The sequence below is a fragment of the Pseudophryne corroboree genome, chromosome 6 (assembly GCF_028390025.1).
Source record: "Pseudophryne corroboree isolate aPseCor3 chromosome 6, aPseCor3.hap2, whole genome shotgun sequence".
NCBI lineage: Eukaryota > Metazoa > Chordata > Amphibia > Anura > Myobatrachidae > Pseudophryne > Pseudophryne corroboree.
The window spans coordinates 297,070,085-297,096,510 of NC_086449.1; the positions used below are offsets into that span (position 1 = coordinate 297,070,085).

Sequence of the window (26,426 nt, forward strand, 5' to 3'; positions counted from 1 at the left end):
GTTTCCCAACGTAACCTGTCCGTTGGCGGGAAAGGGTACGCCATCAGTAACCTCTTAGAAATCACTAGTTTATTATCAGGGGAACTCCACGCTTCCTCACACAATTCATTTAATTCATCAGATGGGGGGAAAGTCACTGGCTGCTTTTTCTCCCCAAACATAATACCCTTCTTGGTAGTAACCGGGTTAATATCAGAAATGTGCAATACATTTTTCATTGCAGTAATCATGCATCGGATGGCTTTTGTAGACTGTGCATTTGTCTCATCCTCATCTACACTGGAGTCAGACTCCGTGTCGACATCTGTGTCTACCATCTGAGCTAGTGGGCGTTTATGAGCCCCTGATGGCCTCTGAGACGCCTGGGCAGGCGCGGGCTGAGATCCCGGCTGTCCCAAGGCTGCTGCGTCATCGAACCTTTTATGTAAGGAGTTGACCACTGTCTGTTAAGACCTTCCACATATCCATCCAATCCGGTGTCGGCCCCGTCGGGGGCGACACCACACTTATCTGCCCTTGCTCCGCCTCCACGTAACCCTCCTCATCAAACATGTCGACACAGCCGTACCGACACACCGCACACACACAGGGAATTCTCTGACTGAGGACAGGACCCCACAAAGTCCTTTGGGGAGACAGAGAGAGAGTATGCCAGCACACACCACAGCGCTATATAACACAGGGATTTTCACTATACTGAGTGATTTTTCCCAATAGCTGCTTATTAACACAAATTGCGCCTAAATTTATGTGCCCCCCCTCTCTTTTTTACCCTTGTTGTACTGGATACTGCAGGGGAAAGCCTGGGGAGCGTCCTTCCAGCGGAGCTGTGAAGAGAAAATGGCGCTGGCTGTGCTGAGGAAGATAGCCCCGCCCGCTCAGCGGCGGGCTTCTCCCGCTTTTTATAATGTTAATGGCGGGGGTTTTTGCACATATACAGTGTTATACACTGTATTATGTGCTATTTGTGCCAAAAAGGTAAACTAATTGCTGCCCAGGGTGCCCCCCCCCGGCGCCCTGCACCCAACAGTGACCGGAGTGTGTGGTGTGCAGTGGGAGCAATGGCGCACAGCTGCAGTGCTGTGCGCTACCTTAATGAAGACAGGAGTCTTCAGCCGCCGTTTTTCATCTTTATCTTCCGTCTTCTGGCTCTGCAAGGGGGGCGGCGGCGCGGCTCCGGGAACGGACGATCGAGGTCGGGCCCTGTGTTCGATCCCTCTGGAGCTAATGGTGTCCAGTAGCCTTAGAAGCACAAGCTAGCTGCAAGCAGGTAGGTTTGCTTCTCTCCCCTCAGTCCCTCGTAGCAGTGAGTCTGTTGCCAGCAGATCTCACTGAAAATAAAAAACCTAACAAATACTTTCTTTTCTAGTGAGCTCAGGAGAGCCCACTAGGTGCATCCAGCTCTGGCCGGGCACAGATTCTAACTGAGGTCTGGAGGAGGGGCATAGAGGGAGGAGCCAGTGCACACCAGATATAGTACCTAATCTTTCTTTTAAGAGTGCCCAGTCTTCTGCGGAGCCCGTCTATTCCCCATGGTCCTTACGGAGTACCCAGCATCCACTAGGACGTCAGAGAAAAATGGTAAAAAGTTTGAGTTACCTGCTGTAGCTGTGGAAGCCCATCCCCAAACAATACATCTCCCTTATAGGGTAGAACTTCCATATGTTTTTTGGAATCTGCATCACCCGTCCATTGGCGAGTCCATAAGGATCTTCTCGCAGAGATAGACATGGCATTGGCCCTAGAAACCAGCAAACCAATGTCCCTTTGAGCATCCCTCATAAATAAGACTGCGTCTTTAATATGGGCTAGAGCACAGGTTCTCAAACTCGGTCCTCAGGACCCCACACAGTGCATGTTTTGCAGGTCTCCTCACAGAATCGCAAGTGAAATAATTAGCTCCACCTGTGGATCTTTTAAAATGGGTCAGTGAGTAATGAATACACCTGTGCACCTGCTGGGTTACCTGCAAAACATGCACTGTGTGGGGTCCTGAGGACCGAGTTTGAGAACCTATGGGCTAGAGTTAAGAATATAGTATCATTATCCATCTTATCAAAATCAGCTGTCAGCTCATCTGTCCAAGCTGAAATCGCACTACACACCCATGCCGACGCAATTGTCGGTCTAAGGACTGCTCCAGTATGAGAATAAATACACTTTAAGGTAGTCTCTTGCCTGCGATCTGCAGGGTCCCTAAGGGCAGCTGTGTCAGGAGACGGTAGCGCCACTTTCTTGGACAAGCGTGTCAGGGCCTTGTCCACAGTGGGAGGTGATTCCCAACGCTCCCTGTCCTGTTTAGGGAAGGGGTATGCCATATAAATTCTTTTGGGTATCTGCTGTCTCTTTCCCGGAGTCTCCCAAGCTTTTTCAAAGAAATCATTTAGTTCATTGTCACAACTGAGGGCCTGAGCTGACGGGAGGCAGCCTCAGTTGTAGGGGCTGAGATGTACCGGAACCTGGGAGGTTGTATCAGACCCCTGGACATGTAAGTAACATGAATAATAACTGCCCGAAGGCGTGACCACGACAACTTGGATAAAAGTCAATGATGTTTATTATGACAACTCCGCAACACAGCAGCAGTAAAAGAAAACGTAAAAGTCAGCAAAGAATAAATACAGTTCCTGGGTACTACAGGATGGCAGGAGCCACAGGGCACTGGTAGTGTGAGATAGTTCTTATGATCTTCTAGATGGAAAGTCCTTACCAGGCCCGACTGTAGCAATGGAGATAACCCAGGATTGTGCCAGCTGGTGTTCCAGGAAAAGCTGGGTTGCTGAAGATAAAACAGCTGCTGTGGATACTGGCTGGAACCAGACTGTTGTTAGCACGGAGTGGATACTGGCTGGAACCAGTTAAATAATAAATGAACTTGGGAGCGATGAAATATGAACTGAAATGTAGAACTTGAGAGCGGAGAAATAATAATACCGGTGGAGAGTGGTAAAGTGTAGAAAGGACACCGGCCCTTTAAGGGAAGCTGTACTCTGCTGGAAGCTGAGCTGGAAGCAGGTAATGTTGTAGCTGGAAACAGATGAATCCACAATGGATTGGAGAGTCAGGCTACACCGCAGGTGGAATGCTGGTGCGGGTCTCTATGGTGGAAGTCTTGAGACAGGAGCTGGAACCTGGAAGACAATCACAGGAGAGAGACAAACAGGAACTAGGTTTGACAACCAAAGCACTGACGCCTTCCTTGCTCAGGCACAGTGTATTTATACCTGCAGCAAGGAAGGGATTGGCTAGGCAATTATGCAGATTATCAATACTGAGAACAGATTGGTGGAAATGATCAGCTGACAGAATCCAAGATGGCTGCGCCCATGCAGACACTTGGAGGGAAGTTTGGTTTGTAATCCATGTGGTAATGAAAACAGTAATGGCGGCGCCGGCCACCGGAGACAGGAGGCGCCAGGCTGACAGATGCACATCCAACCATGCGGACACAGCGGAGGCCGCGGCTGACGTAATCGCCACTCAGACACTCTGCAAGCAGAAGTTCAGGGACGGCGGCGGAGGCCGCGGGAGACGCCATGCCAGGTGTAATATGGCGTTTACTGTGACAGCGTCCCAGAGTGACAGGAGAGGATACAGGAATGTACACATCAGGATAACAGATGGAATCCGGTCCTGGAGCGCTGAGCCAGCCCCAGGAGACATCTGATGGGTAAGAAATGGCGTCCAGTTACCCGGATCGTGACAGCACCCCCCCCTTTAGGAGTGGCCCCAGGACACTTCTTTGGCTTTTGAGGAAACTTGGAATGGAATCTCCGGACCAAGGCAGGAGCATGGACATCAGAAGCATTGGTCCATGAACGTTCCTCAGGACCATACCCTTTCCAGTCAATAAGATATTGTAGTTGACCGTAACAGTGACGTGAGTCCAGGATCTTGGCCACTTCATACTCAACGCCTCGTTGAGTTTGGACTTTCGGAGTTGGAGGAAGTGAGGAATGAAACCGATTCAAGATCAGCGGTTTCAACAGGGAAACATGGAATGTCCTGGGTATTTTTAAGAAGGGAGGCAACTGGAGTCTGTAAGCAACAGGATTGATGACTTGTTCAATCTTGAAAGGACCGATATAGCGAGGTGCAAACTTCATACTGGGAACTCTTAACCTCAAATTCTTCGTGGATAACCATACCCGATCACCCACCTTGAGAGCAGGAACTGCTCAACGCTTCTTATCCGCAAACTTCTTGTACCTGAACGATGCCTTGAGCAGAGCTGATCGTACGCTCTTCCAGATATTGGCAAACTGATGCAAGGTGATATCCACTGCGGGAACAGAAGTTGCTGGAAGCGGTTGGAACTCAGGGACTTTAGGGTGGAATCCAAAGTTAGTGAAGAATGGTGTTGAAGCAGATGAAGAATGATACTGGTTGTTATGACAGAACTCGGCCCAGGGAAGTAATTGAACCCAGTCATCTTGAGAGGAGGACACATAGATGCGGAGGAAGGCCTCCAAGTCCTGATTCACCCTCTCGGTTTGACCATTGGTCTGAGGATGGTAAGCCGTGGAAAACTTTAGCTTGACTTGGAGGACTTGACATAAACTTCGCCAGAATTTGGCTGTGAATTGAACTCCTCGATCTGAGATAATTTCTTCAGGAAGACCGTGGAGTCGGAAGATCTCTTGTATGAATACTTGAGCCAACTTGGAAGCTGACGGAAGACCGGTGAGAGGAATGAAGTGTGCCATCTTGGTGAACCGGTCAACTACCACCCAGATGGTATTGAACTTGTTGCACATGGGTAAGTCTGTAATGAAATCCATCGACAAGTGGGTCCATGGTCGACGGGGAACGGATAGTGGAACCAGTTGCCCCGCAGGCGACTGGCGGGATACTTTATGTTGGGCACACTTTGGGCAAGATGCAATAAACTCCAAGACGTCCTTTTTCAGAGTTGGCCACCAATAGGACCTAGAGATAAACTCCAGGGTTTTTTGGATACCTGTATGTCCGGCAAAACGGGAAGCATGGGCCCAATGCATGAGCTTCTTCCTTAGCATCGGCTTCACAAAACTTTTCCCTGATGGGGGCGTAGAGTCCATCCCTACCGTGGAGAATGCCAATGGATTTATAATAGGATGCTTGTCTGAAGACTCTGACTCATTTTCTTGCTCCCATGAGCGGGAAAGGGCATCGGCCTTGCGATTCTGAGAGCCCGGACAGAACTGGAGTTTAAAGTCGAACCTGGAAAAGAAAAGTGCCCATCTGGCCTGACGAGGGTTGAGACATTGTGCGCCCTTCAGGTATAAAAGGTTCTTGTGGTCTGTAAGTATGGTGATTGAATGAGAAGCTCCCTCCAACAGATACCTCCACTCTTCTAGAGCGAGCTTGATGGCTAGCAACTCCTGGTCGCCAATGGCATAGTTGCGCTCAGCTGGGGAGAACTTCCGGGAGAAGAAACTGCAAGGGTGTAAATGGCCATCTTTAGCCCTCTGAGATAACACCGCTCCTACTCCAACGGAGGAGGCATCCACCTCTAAGATGAAAGGAGAGTCGATGTCAGGCTGTTTCAGAACAGGCGCAGAGATGAACCTTTGTTTTAAAAGATGAAATGCTTGCATGGCTTCTTCAGACCACTTGGACGGGTTAGCACCCTTCTTAGTGAAAGCAGTAATAGGCGCCACAATGGTGGAAAAGTCTCGTATAAACTTTCGGTAATAGTTGGCGAACCCTAAGAACCTCTGGACCCCTTTGAGGGTTAAGGGTACCGGCCAATTTTGGATTGCTTGTAGTTTCTCAGGATCCATCTCTAGTCCGGAACCGGACACAATGTACCCTAGAAACGGAATGGACTTGACTTCAAAGACGCATTTTTCTAATTTGCAATAGAGATGATTGACACGGAGACGGGACAGAACCTCTTTAACCCAAAAACGATGTTCCTCTAAATCGTTGGCAAAAATGAGGATATCGTCTAGATAGACCACGACATGACGGTATAGAATGTCTCTGAAGATCTCATTGACAAAATGCTGGAAGACAGCTGGAGCATTGCTCAATCCGAAGGGCATGACGAGGTACTCATAATGTCCGTCACGGGTGTTAAAGGCGGTCTTCCACTCGTCACCCTCACGGATCCGGATGAGATTGTATGCACCTCGCAAGTCCAGCTTTGTAAAGATGGTAGCTCCGCTAACTCTGTCAAAGAGCTCAGTAATCAGGGGTAAAGGATAACGGTTCTTGATGGTAATGTCGTTCAAACCTCTGTAGTCGATGCACGGCCGCAGACCACCATCTTTATTTTTTACAAAAAAGAAGCCTGCGCCGGCTGGAGAAGAAGAAGGTCGAATGAACCCCTTTGCTAGGTTCTCTTTAATATATTCCTCCATAGAATGTGTCTCAGGCAGAGACAACGGATAAGTTCGGCCTCGAGGTGGAACCTTCCCTGGAACGAGATCAATCGGACAGTCCCATTCTCTATGAGGAGGAAGGATATCAGCAGAAGCTTTACTGAACACATCCGTGAAATCTTGATATGGAGGAGGTGGAACATCAGACGACCTGGGGGAGGAAGAACAGACAGGCAATACTTTAAACAAACATGTCTCAGCACAGGAGGAACCCCATGCCAGGATTTGCGTAGTCGTCCAATCAATTGTAGGATTGTGAAGACGGAGCCATGGAAGGCCCAGGACCACAGGATGTGTGGCTCTTGGAATCACTAAAAAAGAAATAAGTTCGGAATGAAGAACTCCCACTCTCAGACGAACTGGTAGAGTCCTTAAAGAAATAACTGCATCAAAAATTTTGCTGCCATCCACGGCAGTTAAAGAAATGGACAAAGGAAGTCTCTCGGTGGGTAGGGACCACCGTTTAACATAGGCTTCGGTAATAAAGTTCCCAGCTGCTCCGGAATCAAGGAGGGCAATGACGTTCCGATAACGTTGAGCAACTTGAAGCGAGACTGGGAGATTACAATCTTGAGGAGATGGAGAGGAGATCATTACTCCTAGCCGGCCCTCTCCTTGGCGAGCTAGGATTTGGAGTTTCCCGGACGTTTGGGACAGGCATTAATGGTGTGAGACGGAGCTGCACAATAGAGACAGAGAAACTCGGAGAGACGTCTTCGGCGCTCAGCAGGAGTTAAACGGGAACGGCCAAGTTGCATGGGCTCATCTTTAGATGGTGACAGTTAACGAGGAGGAGGAGCAGAAGATTTTGGAGCAGATGATCTTCCACGCTCAGTTGCTCTCTCTCTGAAACGTAAATCAACTTTCGTGCAGAGTGAGATTAGCTCATCTAACTTAGAAGGTAAGTCTCTGGTAGCTAACTCATCTTTAATACGCTCAGATAAGCCATGCCAGAATGCAGCATACAGGGCCTCGTCGTTCCATGCCAGTTCGGATGCCAGGATCTGGAACTGTGTCAGATATTGTCCTACAGTACGTGACCCCTGGCGTAAACGGAGAATCTCGGATGAAGCTGAGGTTACCCGGCCTGGCTCGTCGAAGATGCGCCTGAATGTTGACACGAAGGCAGTGTAGGAAGATAGCAGGGTGTCGGACCTCTCCCATAACGGTGATGCCCAATCAAGGGCTGAGCCACTGAGAAGAGAAATAATGTAGGCAATTTTTGTACGGTCACTGGGAAAATTGCCAGGTTGTAGCTCAAACTGAATCTCACACTGGTTGAGAAATCCCCTGCAGAATCTTGGAGATCCGTCAAATTTTGCTGGCGTTGGAAGATGAAGACGTGGAGCAGAAATGGGTAAGGTGGGTGGGGTTATAGCTGGAGTCACTGTGGTTGACGCACCAGACGCGCCTGATCCACGGAGAGTTGTCTGAATCCCATCCAGCCGAGTAGAGAGATCCTGGAGACAGCGGATGATGTGGCCCTGTGCAGCCTCCTGATGTTCTAGTCGGGCTGCCAGTTCTTGCATCGGCCTGGCCGCTTGATCCTGGTCTCCGGCTGGATTCATTAGGTCAGTGCTTACTGTCACAACTGAGGGCCTGAGCTGACGGGAGGCAGCCTCGGTTGTAGGGGCTGAGATGTACCGGAACCTGGGAGGTTGTATCAGACCCCTGGACATGTAAGTAACATGAATAATAACTGCCCGAAGGCGTGACCACGACAACTTGGATAAAAGTCAATGATGTTTATTATGACAACTCCGCAACACAGCAGCAGTAAAAGAAAACGTAAAAGTCAGCAAAGAATAAATACAGTTCCTGGGTACTACAGGATGGCAGGAGCCACAGGGCACTGGTAGTGTGAGATAGTTCTTATGATCTTCTAGATGGAAAGTCCTTACCAGGCCCGACTGTAGCAATGGAGATAACCCAGGATTGTGCCAGCTGGTGTTCCAGGAAAAGCTGGGTTGCTGAAGATAAAACAGCTGCTGTGGATACTGGCTGGAAACAGACTGTTGTTAGCACGGAGTGGATACTGGCTGGAACCAGTTAAATAATAAATGAACTTGGGAGCGATGAAATATGAACTGAAATGTAGAACTTGAGAGCGGAGAAATAATAATACCGGTGGAGAGTGGTAAAGTGTAGAAAGGACACCGGCCCTTTAAGGGAAGCTGTACTCTGCTGGAAGCTGAGCTGGAAGCAGGTAATGTTGTAGCTGGAAACAGATGAATCCACAATGGATTGGAGAGTCAGGCTACACCGCAGGTGGAATGCTGGTGCGGGTCTCTATGGTGGAAGTCTTGAGACAGGAGCTGGAACCTGGAAGACAATCACAGGAGAGAGACAAACAGGAACTAGGTTTGACAACCAAAGCACTGACGCCTTCCTTGCTCAGGCACAGTGTATTTATACCTGCAGCAAGGAAGGGATTGGCTAGGCAATTATGCAGATTATCAATACTGAGAACAGATTGGTGGAAATGATCAGCTGACAGAATCCAAGATGGCTGCGCCCATGCAGACACTTGGAGGGAAGTTTGGTTTGTAATCCATGTGGTAATGAAAACAGTAATGGCGGCGCCGGCCACCGGAGACAGGAGGCGCCAGGCTGACAGATGCACATCCAACCATGCGGACACAGCGGAGGCCGCGGCTGATGTAATCGCCACTCAGACACTCTGCAAGCAGAAGTTCAGGGACGGCGGCGGAGGCCGCGGGAGACGCCATGCCAGGTGTAATATGGCGTTTACTGTAACAGCGTCCCAGAGTGACAGGAGAGGATACAGGAATGTACACATCAGGATAACAGATGGAATCCGGTCCTGGAGCGCTGAGCCAGCCCCAGGAGACATCTGATGGGTAAGAAATGGCGTCCAGATACCCGGATCGTGACATTCATGAAATGTGGGAAAATTTATAATCTGTTTCTTTCCCTTAAACATGTGCACCCTTGTGTCAGGGACCGAGGGTTCAACCGCAATATGCAACACATCCCTTATTGCCATCATGCACTGAATGCTTTTTGTCACCCTAGGGTGCAATTTCACTTCGGCATAGTCGACACTGGAATCAGAGTCCGTGTCGGTAGTAGTGTCTTGTGTTAAGGGACGCTTTTGAGACCCCGACGGGCCCTGTGAGTCGGTCCAATCCGAGGATTGACCCCCTGATGTCCCCCCTAAATCAGCCTTATCAAGCCTCTTATGTAAGGATGCCACATTTGCATTCAACATATGCCACATGTCCATCCATTCCTGAGTCGGCACAACCGACGGGGACACACCACTCATTTGCTCCACCTCCTCCTTGGAAAACCCTTCCGCTTCAGACATGTCGACACCACGTACCGACACCCCACACACACAGGGATTAACCTATAAGGGGACAAAACCCCAACCAGGCCCTTAGGAGAGACAGAGAGAGAGTATGCCAGCACACACCCAGCGCTTAATAACACTGGAAAGATATGACCAGATAGCGCTTTATATATATATATATAAAATGACCAGATTCCCACTCACTGCGCTCAAAATGCCCCCCTCCTCTTTTTTCCAGCCTGAATGTTCAGCAGGGGAGAGACCAGGGCGGCAGCGTTTTCCTCATGCAGCTTCTGTGGAGAAAATGGCGCTGGTTAGTGCTGGGGATCAAGCTCCGCCCACCCGACGGCGGGCTTCGGTCCCGGTGATTTTTTTATAGAAAATGGCGGGGGATCGTAAAATTACTGCCCGCAGCCTAATCTACCTTGTCAGTGCCCAAATGTGAGGTTTATTGCTGCCCAGGGCGCCCCCCCCCCCTGCGCCCTTGTTGTAGGAGGGGTACTTTGATTATCACCTGCTGGGAATACAGCTTGTGAATTGTTTCCAATACTGCCTCCCTGTCGGAGGAAGACGTTGGTAAAGCAGACATCAGGAGCCTGCGAGGGGGAGACGTCTCGAATTTCCAATCTGTACCCCTGGGATACTACTTGTAGGATCCAGGGGTCCACTTGCGAGTGAGCCCACTACGCGCTGAAACTCTTGAGACGACCCCCCACCGCACTTGAGTCCGCTTGTACGGCCCCAGCGTCATGCTGAGGACTTGGCAGAAGCGGTGGAGGGCTTCTGTTCCTGGGAATGGGCTGCCTGCTGCAGTCTTCTTCCCTTTCCTCTATCCCTGGGCAGATATGACTGGCCTTTTGCCCGCTTGCCCTTATGAGGACGAAAGGACTGAGGCTGAAAAGACGGTGTCTTTTTCTGCTGAGATGTGACTTGGGGTAAAAAAGGTGGATTTTCCAGCTGTTGCCGTGGCCACCAGGTCCGATGGACCGACCCCAAATAACTCCTCCCCTTTATACGGCAATACTTCCATGTGCCGTTTGGAATCTGCATCACCTGACCACTGTCGTGTCCATAAACATCTTCTGGCAGATATGGACATCGCACTTACTCTTGATGCCAGAGTGCAAATATCCCTCTGTGCATCTCGCATATATAGAAATGCATCCTTTAAATGCTCTATAGTCAATAAAATACTGTCCCTGTCAAGGGTATCAATATTTTCAGTCAGGGAATCCGACCAAGCCACCCCAGCGCTGCACATCCAGGCTGAGGCGATCGCTGGTCGCAGTATAACACCAGTATGTGTGTATATACCTTTTTTAGGATATTTTCCAGCCTCTCAGCTGGCTCCTTGAGGGCGGCCCTATCTGGAGACGGTACCGCCACTTGTTTTGATAAGCGTGTGAGCGCCTTATCCACCCTAAAGGGTGTTTCCCAACGCGCCCTAACTTCTGGCGGGAAAGGGTATACCGCCAATAATTTTCTATCGGGGGAAACCCACGCATCATCACACACTTCATTTAATTTATCTGATTCAGGAAAAACTACAGGTAGTTTTTTCACACCCCACATAATACCCTTCTTTGTGGTACTTGTAGTATCAGAAATATGTAACACCTCCCTCATTGCCCTTAACATGTAACGTGTGGCCCTAAAGGAAAATACGTTTGTTTCTTCACCGTCGACACTGGAGTCAGTGTCCGTGTCTGTGTCTGTGTCGACCGACTGAGGTAAATGAGCGTTTTACAGCCCCTGACTGTGTTTGAGACGCCTGGACAGGTACTAATTTGTTTGCCGGCCGTCTCATGTCGTCAACCGACCTTGCAGCGTGTTGACATTATCACGTAATTCCTTAAATAAGCCATCCATTCCGGTGTCGACTCCCTAGAGAGTGACATCACCATTTCAGGCAATTTCTCCGCCTCCTCACCAACATCGTCCTCATACATGTCGACACACACGTACCGACACACAGCACACACACAGGGAATGCTCTGATAGAGGACAGGACCCCACTAGCCCTTTGGGGAGACAGAGGGAGAGTTTGCCAGCACACACCAAAAACGCTATAATTATACAGGGACAACCTTTATAAAAGTGTTTTTCCCTTATAGCATTTTAATATATATACATATCGCCAAATAAGTGCCCCCCCTCTCTGTTTTAACACTGTTTCTGTAGTGCAGTGCAGGGGAGAGCCTGGGAGCCTTCCCACCAGCATTTCTGTGAGGGAAAATGGCGCTGTGTGCTGAGGAGAATAGGCCCCGCCCCCTTTTCGGCGGGCTTCTTCTCCCGTTTTTATGAGACCTGGCAGGGGTTAAATACATCCATATAGCCCCCAGGGGCTATATGTGATGTATTTTTAGCCAGAATAAGGTACTATCATTGCTGCCCAGGGCGCCCCCCCCAGCGCCCTGCACCCTCAGTGACCGCTGCTATGAAGTGTGCTGACAACAATGGCGCACAGCTGCAGTGCTGTGCGCTACCTTATGAAGACTGAAGAGTCTTCTGCCGCCGGTTTCTGGACCTCTTCACTTTTCGGCATCTGCAAGGGGGTCGGCGGCGCGGCTCCGGGACGAACCCCAGGGTGAGACCTGTGTTCCGACTCCCTCTGGAGCTAATGGTGTCCAGTAGCCTAAGAAGCCAATCCATCCTGCACGCAGGTGAGTTCACTTCTCTCCCCTAAGTCCCTCGTAGCAGTGAGCCTGTTGCCAGCAGGACTCACTGAAAATAAAAAACCTAACAAAACTTTTACTCTAAGCAGCTCTTTAGGAGAGCCACCTAGATTGCACCCTTCTCGGCCGGGCACAAAAATCTAACTGAGGCTTGGAGGAGGGTCATAGGGGGAGGAGCCAGTGCACACCACCTGATCCTAAAGCTTTTACTTTTGTGCCCTGTCTCCTGCGGAGCCGCTATTCCCCATGGTCCTGACGGAGTCCCCAGCATCCACATAGGACGTCAGAGAAATATAAGTGTTAATAGTTTATTTTTATCAATTAACAAAATGCAAAGTGAAATGAACATAAATCTAATTAAAATCAATATTTGGTGTGATCACCCTTTTGCTTTCAAAACAGCATCCATTCTTTTAGGTACACTTGCACACAGTTTCTGAAGGAACTGTGCAAGGCGGTTGTTCCAAATTTCTTGGAGAACTAACCACAGATATTCTGGGATGTAGGCTTGCTCAAATCCTTCTTTCTCTGTATGTAATCCCAGACAGTCTCAATGATGTTGAGATCAGGGTCCCGTGAGGGCCATATCATCACTTCCAGGAGTCCTTGTTTTTCTTTACGCTGAAGACAGTTCTTAATGGCATTGGCTGTATGTTTGGGGTCGTTGTCCTGCTGCAGAATAAATTTGGAGCCATTCAGATGTCTCCCTGATGGTACTGCATCAGTGATAAATACCTGTGTGTATTTCTCAGCATTGAAGCACAAATAAACGGGCAACATTGAGGACCATAGACGCAGTGGTCGGCCATGGAAACTTAGTGCATCAGATAAAAAACACAAACTATCAACACTTCTATTTTTGAACGCATACTTACTTTGCAGCATTTTTTCTACACCTGCCTAAAACGTTTGCACAGTATTGTATATATCTTACCAAAATTATATACAGAATAAGGCATTTCCATTATTATAAAACTTTCCTGACACTCAGCATGTATAACAGTACTACCTGCTTTCAGAAATGACATACTGCAAAGGTGAAACTGTTGTCATTTGTATTCATTTATGACAGATACAGATAGATGCCTCTTGCATGGTTTATTTCTACTATATGTTAAAACCGAGATTTCCAAACACGGTCCCCAAGGCACCCTAACGGTTCTGGTTTTAAGTATATCCATGCTTGGCCACAGGTGACTTATTTTAACCATCTGTGCTCAGACATGGAGAACTTTTATACCTGAACCGTTAGGGTGCCTTGAGGACCACGTTTCGGATCCTCTGCCTTAATGCATTGGGGCAGATGTATTAAGCCTGGAGAAGGTATAAAGAAGTGATAAAGCGGTGATAATGCACCAGCCAATCAGCTCATAACTGTCAATTTACATATTGGAGCTGATTGGCTGGTGCGTTATCACCTTGCACTTATCACCGCTTTATCACTTCTTTATGCCTTCTCCAGGCTTAATACATCTGCCCCAGTATGCCTGCTGGTGTTGCTTCAACCTACCTTACAAGCCCAGGTGAAGGTAGCAGCTCTCATACACCTGGATTGGAAAATGGAACCACTTCCTCTTTCAAAGGGCATTGAATGCTTAGCTCTAGGAAATAGGACATACAGAAGGTTTATTTCAGCATATCCAGCCTTTCAAGAGATGCATGTTACTTTGTTTCTGCTTCCATGTACACCATAACACAGGTACTGATGTCAGCCATTACAGCCTTATGATCCTGGATTGAAGGGTAATGGCTGTCCTTAGTATTTGCTATCATGAATTTGCACGGATGCAGTTAAAATGAGAGAGCCACATATGCCATGCACTATGCTGCACTACATGTTACAAAGAGAGTGGCTGGTTACATTGATGACTCTGCCCAGGTGGCACAGAAGACATTATTTTCATGGCTCCTTTAGATCATTTGTTTTAGTCATACAAAGATGGACGCCCATCACCACAAGGGCCATTGCTTTATAATGCAATGTGTTTTATAAACCTATGAAGCCATTGTGAATAAAAGAACAGATTATGCTGAATTTCTCTGCAGACAGTCCTACATTTATATTCCAACATGCATCCTACCTTACGTTCCCTAAAGCTGATTTATTATTCATCATGTAGACTTTTCAGTTCTTCACACAAGCATATGCTTTAAGTATCCAATTAATAGTGAGACATTGCAAGAATGCATTACCTTGATTAGGACTTGAGAATTACACAGCAGGAAAGTAAATTGCTCTGGAGAGCTGATTAGGACACTGTTAAAGAAATAGATACATGTTCTTAGATTTTTGCGTATAACCACAAGGTATTATAGCAGTTTCACCAGCCATTTCTAACTTTTAAATCTAAAGTTGCATACTTTCCTTAGCCTACACAAAATGGGGGTAAGCCAGGGCTTAAAGTGGTCCTTGAGAAGTGGTGGAACTCGTTTCCCCCGCTACCTACTAAATTTGTGCCCTACCTACCAGACTTTTTAAAGGAACAGTGTGCGCCGAAGGCAAAAAGAGGTATGGTTTCACAAGCAAAGATTGGAATAGATGACTTAATATAGCTGCAACATTGATGAATGAAGTACTGGACGGGTCAAAACATTAACAATCACAAGTGACTTACTATTTCTGATGGTGTCATTATCATCAGTGTGTACAGTATCCTTATATCAGGGCTATGGTATAAAAAAAGATAAGTGTATTAAGATGCATGTTTAGGGGATGTGTCAAGTTTCATTAGGTCATCTTCAGGGGGCTGGCTACACTTACATTTATGCTCCCTTAAGGGGGATACACATGGAGTGATGTGTGCTGAGCGATCTAGCACAGAAAGCTCAGCACACGTCTCTCCCCCTGCTCAGCACACAGCGCGATGGGTGCTAAGTGAGGGGGGGGGGCCCTCACTTCACCCAGCGGTGAAGTGAGCGATCTGGAGTCAGAGATAGCGACGAGCGGGGCCGTGCATCACTATGGGGCATACACACGGAGCGATGTGTGCTTCTTTTCTAAGGAGTCTAGTCAGATTGCTTAGAATTTAAGCACACATCTTTCCCTGGGTACCCCCCTTTACTGTACTTAATCAGTTACATAGCCACCTTTTAACTTAATGGGGAGCAAAGTTAGAAAAATAGGCACCCCACACCCAGGTGTTTAAAAGTTCAAATATCAACATCTAAAAAGATTGGGTCTGATTCAGATCTGGTCAGTCCTGCGCCCATCATCGCAATGCACAGATGTGCATGGCCTACAAGATTTTCAAGTTGATGACATCTGAGGACGCGAGATACACATACTTTGGGGTGTTCCTACAGTACCTAGCAGGGATTACACAAAGGTTCACGTATAGTAGAATACTTGTGTGGAACGATGAAGTGTATTTCATATTATTTTTAACATTAGAGAATGAGTGTACGTTTATTATAAAATAATAATCCAGAACTACTTAACATTCCTTTTCAGAATACAGAATTGCAAGACAAGATGGAATACTTGATGGCAAATATGCCAAAAGACAGTGTAGAAACCAAAGATGTTGCAACATCATATGAACTTCCTCAATGGTAAATGACTTATTTTCCGCATATTAATTCTGGATATACAGATGTGTTCTTTTTAACTGTGGCTTCAGTAGTGCCGAATAGCCACTCTCTGTGCACCAGGTCCTGGGCGACTCAACCGCACACAGAGTCTTTTTCACTGAAAACATGTGTCTCATTCTCATAAGTAAAACAACTGGTTGTGACAGAGCTGCATTGCTAGCGTACACTGACCACTGGGGTGTGCGACATTTGTACATCTGTGTGCCACTGAGTCTGTGTAAAAGGATTCAGATGTGAGCAGAAGCAGCTTCTCCTTACGCTAGTGCTTCACCTGCGACTTTTGTACGAGTGCAAAACCAATTCATGTGCTGTTAACGTTACGGCCCAGCACAGTGATGGCTAACCTTGACTCTCCAGCTGTTGTTGAACTACATATCCCAGCATGCCCTGCTACAGTTTTGTTATTTGGCCATGCTAAAACTGATGCAGGGCATGCTGGGATGTGTAGTTCACCAACAGCTGGAGTGTCAAGGTTAGCCATCAAGGGCCTAGCATCTCTAGTACATTGGGAGCTATTCAGAGATGGATGCAGTGTCCCGAAAATTGTAATAGTGGCTGTATCTGCATGCAAAATACCACGTTTCCGGGAAAACACTGTAGCATAGCATTTTGTATGCAAATACAGTCGCAGTCATACAAAGAATATAGGCATGCTGCATATTATTTTAATCAGCAGAAGCTGCTTGTGTGTCCTTTTGCATTACATTGCGTCTAAGGCACATTTTTGCTGAAAAAATGCAAACAAAGACGCTCAGCGTTACCGAATCACACGGCACTCACCCATTATGTGTAACGCGACTTATAGCACACAGAGCAAAGATGTAAGAGGACACATCTGTATGAAAAAAGAATGTTTTAAAAATCCAGACAAGGAATTAGGTAATTTCCTAGACAGACAAACAATCAGGAGTGGTCAGTTTGAATATGTTAGGGTCTGTTTTCACCGTTAAAGTTAGCAGACCAACAAGAACAATGAGATTAGAGATTTTAAATATAACACTAACTCTAAAAAATACACCGGGGTAGTTCCAATCATATAGCAACCATGCACAACCTTGTAGGTTTTGAGAAAACAATAGAATATCCCCCTCTGGTTGCAGCCTTTTTGTCCTTGCCGACACAGGAAAGGTTGCTTTGGTCAGCTTGTAAATACCCCTATACGCAGACCCATTAGAACTGTAAAAGGAGTTTAGCAGAAACTTGATATACCTTCCAGGGAACTGTGAAATATGTTCTCCCTTTATTGCATTCCCTTCTACAAATATTTATACCTTGAGTGTTATGCCAATAAACAATTATTAGTGTCACTCTTTGTTTCAGCATAATGTATATTTCTTTTACTGGAACTGTCATATTTGGGTAGAACATAGCATGACAGGAGTGTGCAACTAGAGATCTAAGAGTAATTTGACATAAAAGAGGCCCAATATTTAATGTATAAGGCCCAATTTATCAATGAGACATAGCCTCTTTTGCACTTGCTGAAAAGGTTATGTCTGACTTTCAGTATACAACAATCAGTGGTAAACTTAGTTTCCTGCTGTTTGCCCCTGTACCCCTGTAGATGGCGAGAGCTGTTTGGTGGCAATGCGGACCCAGCACTACCTTTCTGGCTTCAGCGACGCCTTCTATGCATTGCTGGGACTTGCCAGGTGAAACTATCATGCATATGCGCAGACTGGATGTTTTGCATTCGCATGACACAGAAGCTTGTTGCTGGTAGAGTTAGGCTGCCATTAGCAGTGAGAAGGACATCTCTGGACCTCACCAGAATGCTAGCTATTATTGTCTAGAAGGTAGATAAGTAAGTAGAATATGATTGGTTGCTATGGGCAACATCTCCACTTCTAAGTGTGTAGCCCAATGATGCATTCTGCACCAGGCACACTGCAAGGCCCAGCAAGCCCTGTATACTCCAGGCTTCACACACTGTCATACCACCACTGTTTAACCTCTGCAATACCACTGTGTGCATTACCTGCATTTACCCTGTACCTACAGTTATCAATAAACCCAGTACCCTGGTTAAGGATTGTGTGTGTGGCATGACAGTCACTTTCACATCCACTGTGCACCTATTGTGATCACCATCCCATAAGGCTACAAATCTTTCAACAGTTCCGGCGGGCCCCTCCATCCCACTCTCAGTGTAATCATCAATTACATTAGCATAAGCCGCTATTGTACCAATTTATCCCTATCGATTTTTAACTGCACTGTCCCTGCTTTATTTTAACAACTGACTGTATAACTCATGTGCTTCAGCCAAGGCACACAGACTGCAGAGAGGGGCCAGCCATCTGGGGTTGCTTGGAAAAGCCACCAGGAGGATGCTGTCATTGACCGGGAGACGACCCAAGGCATGGCAAGCAGGTAAAGTTTGTGGCCTTGTTATTGTATCTACTCTATGACCCCAGCGTGACATAAATGAGGGGTGTGGCTCATGGGGACTGCATATCCTTTGAGGCCATGCCACGTTCCCGGGATCCTGCGCGCACAAATAGTCCTGTCACCACTATCCCCACGTTCCTTCCCTTATTGTGGTCCCCTCCTGTCATTTTCTTCTGGATCTGCCCCTGTCTGTATTATACTTTACTGAAAGTATTATTATAAACCACCTACTGGAGGAGATGTACTAAGCAGTAAAAGGAGAGGAGAGGTGAGCCAGTGGAGATGTTGCCCATTGCAACCATTCAGCATTGGAGTAACATTTATAATTTGCATACTAGAAAATTATACAGAGCAGCTGATTGGTTGCCCAGGGCAATTTCTCCACTGGCTCAGTTCTCCACTCTTATCACTTCTTAGTACATCTCCTCCAACTGTACTTTAGTATTTCCCTGCAACTCAATTTGCAGGTGTTTAAACATGTTGAGCCCTAAATGCTACTGATATGAACCTCTTGTTCCCCAGGGAAAATGTCCAGCACCAACAACCATGGATATTACTGGCAAGTACTCAGAGCAGTAAGAGACTGTATAACTTCAGTCCTGAGGTAGACAGGTAAGTAGTTCTCTGCAAAATGACCTATACTAGCTGCATGGGGGCTATCATTTGACGTTTGTAAGGTGGGGATCCCATTTAGATCTAACTAATACCACAGATGTGATGATAATTCGTGCTTTGGCAATCTGCACCATGGTCTATGGGAAAACTACCTATATAAACCTACTTATTATTAAATCTAACCTTAAGTGTTATTCATTACCATTAATTTTGTTTTTAAATAGGATAAGCAGTACTGGGACTGTATATACATTAGTTTTAGTTGGTTGCAGTTTAAAGAACACAGCATTAAGTTAATCCTGGCGTTGCATAAAACCATAACATTGTGACTCACCTTAGTACAGTTATACCCGTTTCACACCGCCTGAGGCGTGAGGCAGCCAGGAGCCTGACACATTATCTTCAAGTGCCGCCCGTACACACACAGTGAACGGGAAACGGGTCGCATTGACCCGGCTCTCATTTATACTGCACAGCGAGTCGTGTTGTACCCTGCTCACTACCAGGGTTGAAATATTTTTCCCCTGGCACTTTTCAGACCGCACACTGGTTATGCACGCTCATGTGCCCATAGCCCATGTTCATAGCTGGCGGTCTGAAAGGGGTATACCCGTACAGTATGTCGTACCCATGCATCTGCTCTCTTGGTTTGAGGGCCTTTGGGGATTGTTATACAGTAAAAACAACATCCTGTCCACGTCACTCTTGTAGCAACACTAAGAATGGTTAACAATGTCCCACCCAAAACTGCTTTTCATGTGTCTTACTGTTCAAAAAGCATTTAATGGCTGACAGTAAGATAAATAATACTACTTGTACTATGTTGTATGTATCAGAAATAAAGATGCCCTTAATTGCTACTTGTATCCAATTCCAAAATACGTACATCTAGTGATGTAAAGAAATGAAACCCATCGTGGGGTCACTGCAGAGTGAGCTATAAGCCAGGTGACATGACATAAATTGGAATATTTGCACACTGCACATGCCTAATAGACCAACATACACAAATGTGTCCAGAATGGGTTACAATCTACATTTGCACATCAGCACGACCACAGAGATATATAGGAGTGGGAAGGGGTCTTTTCACATACAGATATGTCATCATACATCTTTCCTGCAGTCACAGCAAACAACCCCTCTTAGCACGCCGGGTCACTTGAGAATCTTCTATCATTGGGCGTCTCTTTTGTCGAAAATGCATATTAGTCGCAATGCAACGCACCAGGAGACTGTGCTGATTAATTTGATATGATACTTGTATATCTGTGTGCGATTGAGGGCTAGATGCATCATTGCTTGGACAGTGATAAAATGAAGAGAGAAAAAGTACCAGCCAATCACCTCCTAACTGCCATGTCACAGGCTGTGTTTGAAAGATGGCAGTTAGAAGCTGGTTGGCTGGTACTTTATCACTATCCATTTTATCACTCTCCAAGCGATGATGCATCTAGCACTTGTCTTTGAAACTGTATGTGAAGAGCTACAATGTAGCAGCCGCAACTTTTTTCCAATACAAGACCTGTTCTGCTTCATATACAGACACAATTGTGTTGCAACTAAGACACATTTTTAGCATAAAAGACGCCCGATGTTATCAGAGTTGCACGGGACCTGGTGACTCACTCCCGCCAGGCATCTCGCGCTGCATGGCGTAGTGAGGCTCGATGTATGAGGACACATCTGTAGGTAAAGTTCAGTAAATTATGTGCATATACTGTAACATGTTATAATTTACACCCATTTTGCTACCAATATCAGTACATGTTTATCATATTCAGTCCACATGTATGGAACAATCGGGTATCTTTCAATGTCCAGTAATCTCTCTTCACAGTGAACCATCAGTTACACAATCAAGTCCAGCTGCTTCAGAGTAAGTGTATTTTGAGAAATTGGGTCAGCAGCGATCGCAGTCTGAAGCCCTTTGGGGAGTGCGCACACGCAGGCAGGGAGCTACTCGGTGGGTGCAAAAGCATCGCCGCTGTGCGATGCTTTCGCACCCGTGTGGAAGGGGGGGTAGGGCCTGACATGCGGGGCAGACTACCCCTGTGCTGGGCGTCGTCCCGCATGTCTGAGTGATCGTAGATGTGCTAAATTGAGCACATCTAAGATCAGATCTGAATCACCCCCTGTGCTCCTTGCTGTGCACTTAGTGGTCAAAGGCAAATGTACTGGGCATTTACATGACTTGTGACGCCATTACATTTTATGCTAGTTTTTTGTATGTACAGTACGGAAATTATTACTGCCTAATACACAGGACCAGGGACACCAAGTGGGTGTTTCTTGCACGTGCAGCTGTGCCAGAAATGGTTACTGCCTGCACATCTTTGCTAAGCTGTAACCATGGGAAACTCTCTATGCTGTTCGTGCAGCGTCAGCAAAAGCCGATGCTGATTGTGTTGCCCAGGGAAGGTGTGATCAGGCATAATCCAACTCACATAGGGCTATAGATTGGTGGAAGGGGCAGTATTACAGGCACCCCTCACAATGGAAATACAGGCCTGTATTACAGAGAACACAGACTGTATTTCCATTGTGAGGCTGTGGTGGCGGAGTTTGGCAGAGTCTGTACATACCCCTTTTATCTTTGTGCCTTTTATCTTTGGCTTCTTAATTATGTGCAGGAGGATGACGCACTAATAATACTCAGATCAACACTCAAACCATACAGTAGCAGCAGATTAGATACTTTCTTTCATTGTGTAACTGGTACTATATAGCCAAGAGCAAACAGCTGATCTGATGTAATGGTCCTGTTTTAGAGTTTGCATTTATCACCCGTTACCCGTATGCCTAAATATTCTCCTGCAAAAATTCTGTAGTTGCGTTTGTAAAACACAGCAGTATTCTACACTGGGCATATAAACACATAATCTGTACTCGTGATAGCATTTGTAATGCGGCTGCACAATATCTGTACAGAAGTCGCCCCTCCCCAATAGATTGTTAGCTCTTCAGAGCAGGGCCCTCTTTCCTCTTGTTATCTAAGCCCTCGTCTCAACACATTTCACTCACAGCTCTCCCCTACTCAACGACCATTTTTATCCTGCTAGTAAAGGCTCATCTCCATCTATGACCACCAGCCTCTAGTAGTACGATGATCACTCCCTCAATACTTACATCTTAGCTGTACTATGTCTTGAGAATGTGTGGTGCTCTGTTACCTGTACTCTATTTCTGTTATTTATTTACTGTAATGCTATGTTTTGTCTCCCTGTACTGTCCTTTGTACGGCGCTGCGAAACACATGTGGCGCCTTATAAATAAAATGTAATAATAATAAAGTGCCCTCAGACATTAGTGCTACAGTTGAGCCAAACAGCCCCTCCCGGCATGTTAGGTCCCAGGCGACTTTTCTAGTACCTGGCATCTTTTTTGGCATCTTTCAACCCAAACAATGTGACTAAGCCGCACACAGATATACAAGCGAGATTAAGTCACACACAGTTACACAAGTGTCACATATCAAACTAATCAACACAGTCTACTGGTGCATTCTAGTTGCATCACATTTTCTGGTGAAAAGATGCAAAAAAGAAACACACAATCTGATTTAATGAAGCGTTGTATGCACAAAAGAGAATAGTGTTACTAATAAATCCAAAAAGTCGCATTTTTGTTATAAACTCTAATGACATCTTCTTCCAGGCATAGGAGGTCACAGGTATGGGACATGCACAAATCTAAATACGGATCGATTTTGGCATGAATTTGCTGTGTGGAAATACATATATTTTTGCAAAAATAAAATAAATGGAAATTTGTCAAACTCTAAATGAGTTACTGTTTTTAATGGGGATTTGCATCTCTGAGTAATGTTAGTGAATGACCCTCACTGACTTTTATTAGTAGATGAATAGTGACTGACTGCTTGCTCTCTTTTTTAATAGTACTAATGATTTCCGACAGAACATTACGGAAATTGATGCCAAAAGTCCTTCTCAGAGATCAAACACACCTTACATGAGAGTCCTACAACTAAGTATGAAGAACAAGGTGTCCTAACCTGGAGAACACTGGAAATGAGAAACATTACTCACTTACCTTCTTTTAAAAAGTACTGTTTTATAGGACACAACAAATAATTCAGGTGTATGGTTGATGCGGACTCTTCCAGCAGTTTAAAGGTTATAATGTCTACTTTATCAAAGCCTGTATTTGGCTGCATCGTGGTGCCAAATCTACATGGAAAGCACTGAAGCGTTGTTCAGAGCTAACGCTCACTAGCGATTGGTTTGTAATTTGCCTGTCAAGAGATAACACAGCCGTGGAACAGTGCTTTGCCACATCTTGCAAGACAGACCCACCAGCACTGTATTAATCTCTTGCGTAAATAAAATGCACCACATCAGCACATACTGTACGCTATCTATTGCTGCACTACTATTCTTTTCTGTACTGTCCTGAAATCAATAGGAAGCTCCAGGTCTTCCTCTCTGTGTGAAACAACAACATGGAATATTGTATGGAACTGTAGAGAAGTTTCGGTGATTCACTGAATGACATATATACAAACATGTCTGGAACAGTTTGACTATTTATCTCTTCAGATCACTTGTGTGAATGTGTTAGTGTCACTGAAATGACAGGTGTGCCTTACTAACGCTGACATGATGATGATGTGATGTAAGATTATGCACACAGCATATTTCCTGACTAACATATAGTTCTGACATGTTCTCAGTAGTAATGTTTACTCCCTGAAATCTTCCAATAGGCAACATACTGTAAGAAAGATTACAACATATAAGTCTAATTCTGTTACAATGCATAAGGAAGAGAGCTGTGGATTCCAGGTGAGCATAATATTGATCACCACCTGGTAGGAAAATAGGCTTGGGGGCCTATGGCCCTCATTCCGAGTTGGTCGCTCGCTAGCTGCTTTTAGCAGTCGTGCAAACGCTAAGCCGCTGCCCTCTGGGAGTGTATCTTAGCTTAGCAGAAGTGCAGCGCTGCTACAAAAAAAGATTGTGCAGTTTCTAAGTAGCTCGAGACTTAATCCTAGCTTGCGATCACTTCAGACTGTTTAGTTCCTGTTTTGACGTCACGAACACGCCTTTGCGTTCGGCCAGCCACGCCTGCATTTCCCCAGGCACGCCTGCATTTGTATCTGACACGCCTGCGTTTTTCCACACATTCCCTGAAAACAGCCAGTTACCTCCCAGAAACACCCACTTCCTGTCAATCACTCTGCGGCCAGCAGTGCGATTGAAAAGCGTTGCTAGACCTTGTGTGAAACTGCATCGGCTGTTGTGAAAGTACGTCGCGCGTGCGCATTGCGCCGCATACGCATGCGCAGAAGTGCCGTTTTTTTTGCCTGAACGCTGCGCAGCGACTGAAAACAGCTAGTGAACAACTCGGAATGACCACCTATGTACAAAGCCTTGGGGAGAAGTAAAGGGCCTAATTTATACCTGATCGTAGCAGCAAATTTGTTAGCAGATGGGCAAAACCATGTGCACTGCAGGTAGGGCAGATATAACATGTGCAGAGAGAGTTAGATTTGGGTGTGTTATATTGTTTCTGTGCAGGGTAAATACTGCCTGCTTTATTTTTACACTGCAATTTAGATTTCAGTTTGAATACACCCCACCCAAATCTATCTCTCTCTGCACATGTTATATCTGCCTCCCCTGCAGTGCACATGGTTTTGCCCAACTGCTAACAAATTTGCTGCTATGATCAGGTCTGAATTAGGCCCAAAGTGCACGGAGATAAAGAATCAACCAACCAGCTCCTACAGCTCCTGTCAGTTTTCAATCACAGCCTGTTACATGACAGTTAGGAGCTGATTGGCTGGTCATTTTTCTCCGTCCACTTTATCTCCATGCATGGAAAAAATACATGTTTTTGCATTTTCTAGCAATAAACTGTAATTGCCACGTTCCTTACCATTCCTCAAGTCTACTTAGATCCTCAATAATTTATTTCACCCCTCCTGGTATGTCAACCCTGTTGCATACTTTGGTATCATCTGCAAAAGGGCATAATTTCCCTTTGATACTCTTTGCAATGTCCCTAACAAATATATCAAAAAGCACTGGTCCAAGTACAGATCCCAGGGGTACACCACTTGTAATCTTTTTCTCCCGAGACTGCACTCCTACGACCTTCTGTTTCCTGTCCTGCAACCAAGATCTTATCCATTCAATCATCTTAGAATCCAAACCCACGCTTCTGAGTTTGTTTAGCAGTCTGTGTAGTTGGACCGCATCAAAAGCCTTATTAAAGTCTAGATATGCTACAGTAATTCTGTTAATGGTGTTACCAGCACCCCTGTAAGCTCTTTTAGTATCCTTGGATATATCCCGTATGGCCCCACTGATAATCCACTTTCAGTTTTGAGAGTTCTGTTTGGACCCTCTCTTCTGTAAATGTACTTGTATCTAACTCTATTTTTATGAACGTTCTTACAACTTCCTGTAAGTGTGGCCCCTTCCCCTCTCTTTCTGTAGTGAATACTGGGCAAAAATAATTATTTAGATGAACTGCAATTGCCTTATCTCCTTTAACCAGACTCACTCTCTGTTTTAAGTCTTATGTCACTTTTGCGCATGTGCTCTATTCCAACACTTAGCATATGCGTTTGTGCAGAGAGATCCGTGCGACTTATAGGCCCTACACACTTTACGATCCGGCACCGAGATACGGCCGACGGGTCACCCGGCGGCGGGGGGGGGGGGGGGGGGGCAGTGACGGGGCCCATCACCCGGCTCCATAGCAGTGCAGGCAGATATGGACGAGATCGTCCATATTGGCCTGCATGCACAAGCGACGGGGCACCAGCTATGGACGAGTGCAGGGCAGCTCATCGTTCATCGCTGGTTCCTCCACACTGGAAGATATGAACGGTATCAAAGAGAACAAAGAGAAATACAGTTATTTAGAGGAGTGAGCTGTAAGGAAATGGGTTGGAAGGGAAAGTCCTCTCAGTAATTAGCAGTAACACGTTATTCATGAAAACATAAACATTTGAGCCAAAGATGGCTGTACAAATAAGTGACCTAAATGAACTTTAGAGCTGAAATAATATGTTCACCAATTATACATATTAATTTCAAGTTTGTTTTTGGAGTGTTAAGCCTGAGCAGCGTCTTTCCATCGCTGTTTATAATGTCCTGATCATTTTGTCACTCACAGTCTATGGGGAAGATTCCATCAGCGGTGTGGTTTACCTGCGGCTAATTGCTCTGCCCTGGGAAATTCAATCAGAATCCACATTCCTGCATGTTAAGCCCCAGAGTGTACACTTAATGCATATTTTTCTTCCCAGCATCAGGAGGTGCAAGTAAAAATCTGCAGTGCATGCACCCTCTGGGCCTAACTGCGCGGGGAAACCCATCGATTCTGGCGCTTAATGCAGAATCTCTAGGTTACCGTATGTGGAAATTGCAGAAAATTGAATAGCTCCGGGCTCTAAACCCAGAGCTTTACCCACACACTAAACATTGCGGGTTATTA

The 26,426-nt window shown here is 46.1% G+C and overlaps 1 protein-coding gene across 2 annotated transcripts in view; it reads left to right on the forward strand.

Moving 5' to 3' along the window:
- Positions 1 to 23,333, forward strand: part of MYZAP (myocardial zonula adherens protein) — a 272,628-nt gene extending 249,295 nt beyond the window's left edge. The window contains exons 13-17 of one of the 2 annotated variants that reach the window (XM_063926165.1): positions 15,811 to 15,911; positions 18,216 to 18,323; positions 18,864 to 18,953; positions 20,797 to 20,835; positions 22,856 to 23,333. In XM_063926165.1, coding sequence (XP_063782235.1) covers positions 15,811 to 15,911; positions 18,216 to 18,323; positions 18,864 to 18,953; positions 20,797 to 20,835; positions 22,856 to 22,970 — 453 coding nt within the window. In that variant the 3' untranslated portion in view covers positions 22,971 to 23,333. The remainder of the gene's footprint in view (positions 1 to 15,810; positions 15,912 to 18,215; positions 18,324 to 18,863; positions 18,954 to 20,796; positions 20,836 to 22,855) is intronic. The other variant, XM_063926166.1, reaches the window with a different exon arrangement.
- The last annotated feature ends 3,093 nt before the right edge of the window (positions 23,334 to 26,426 follow it).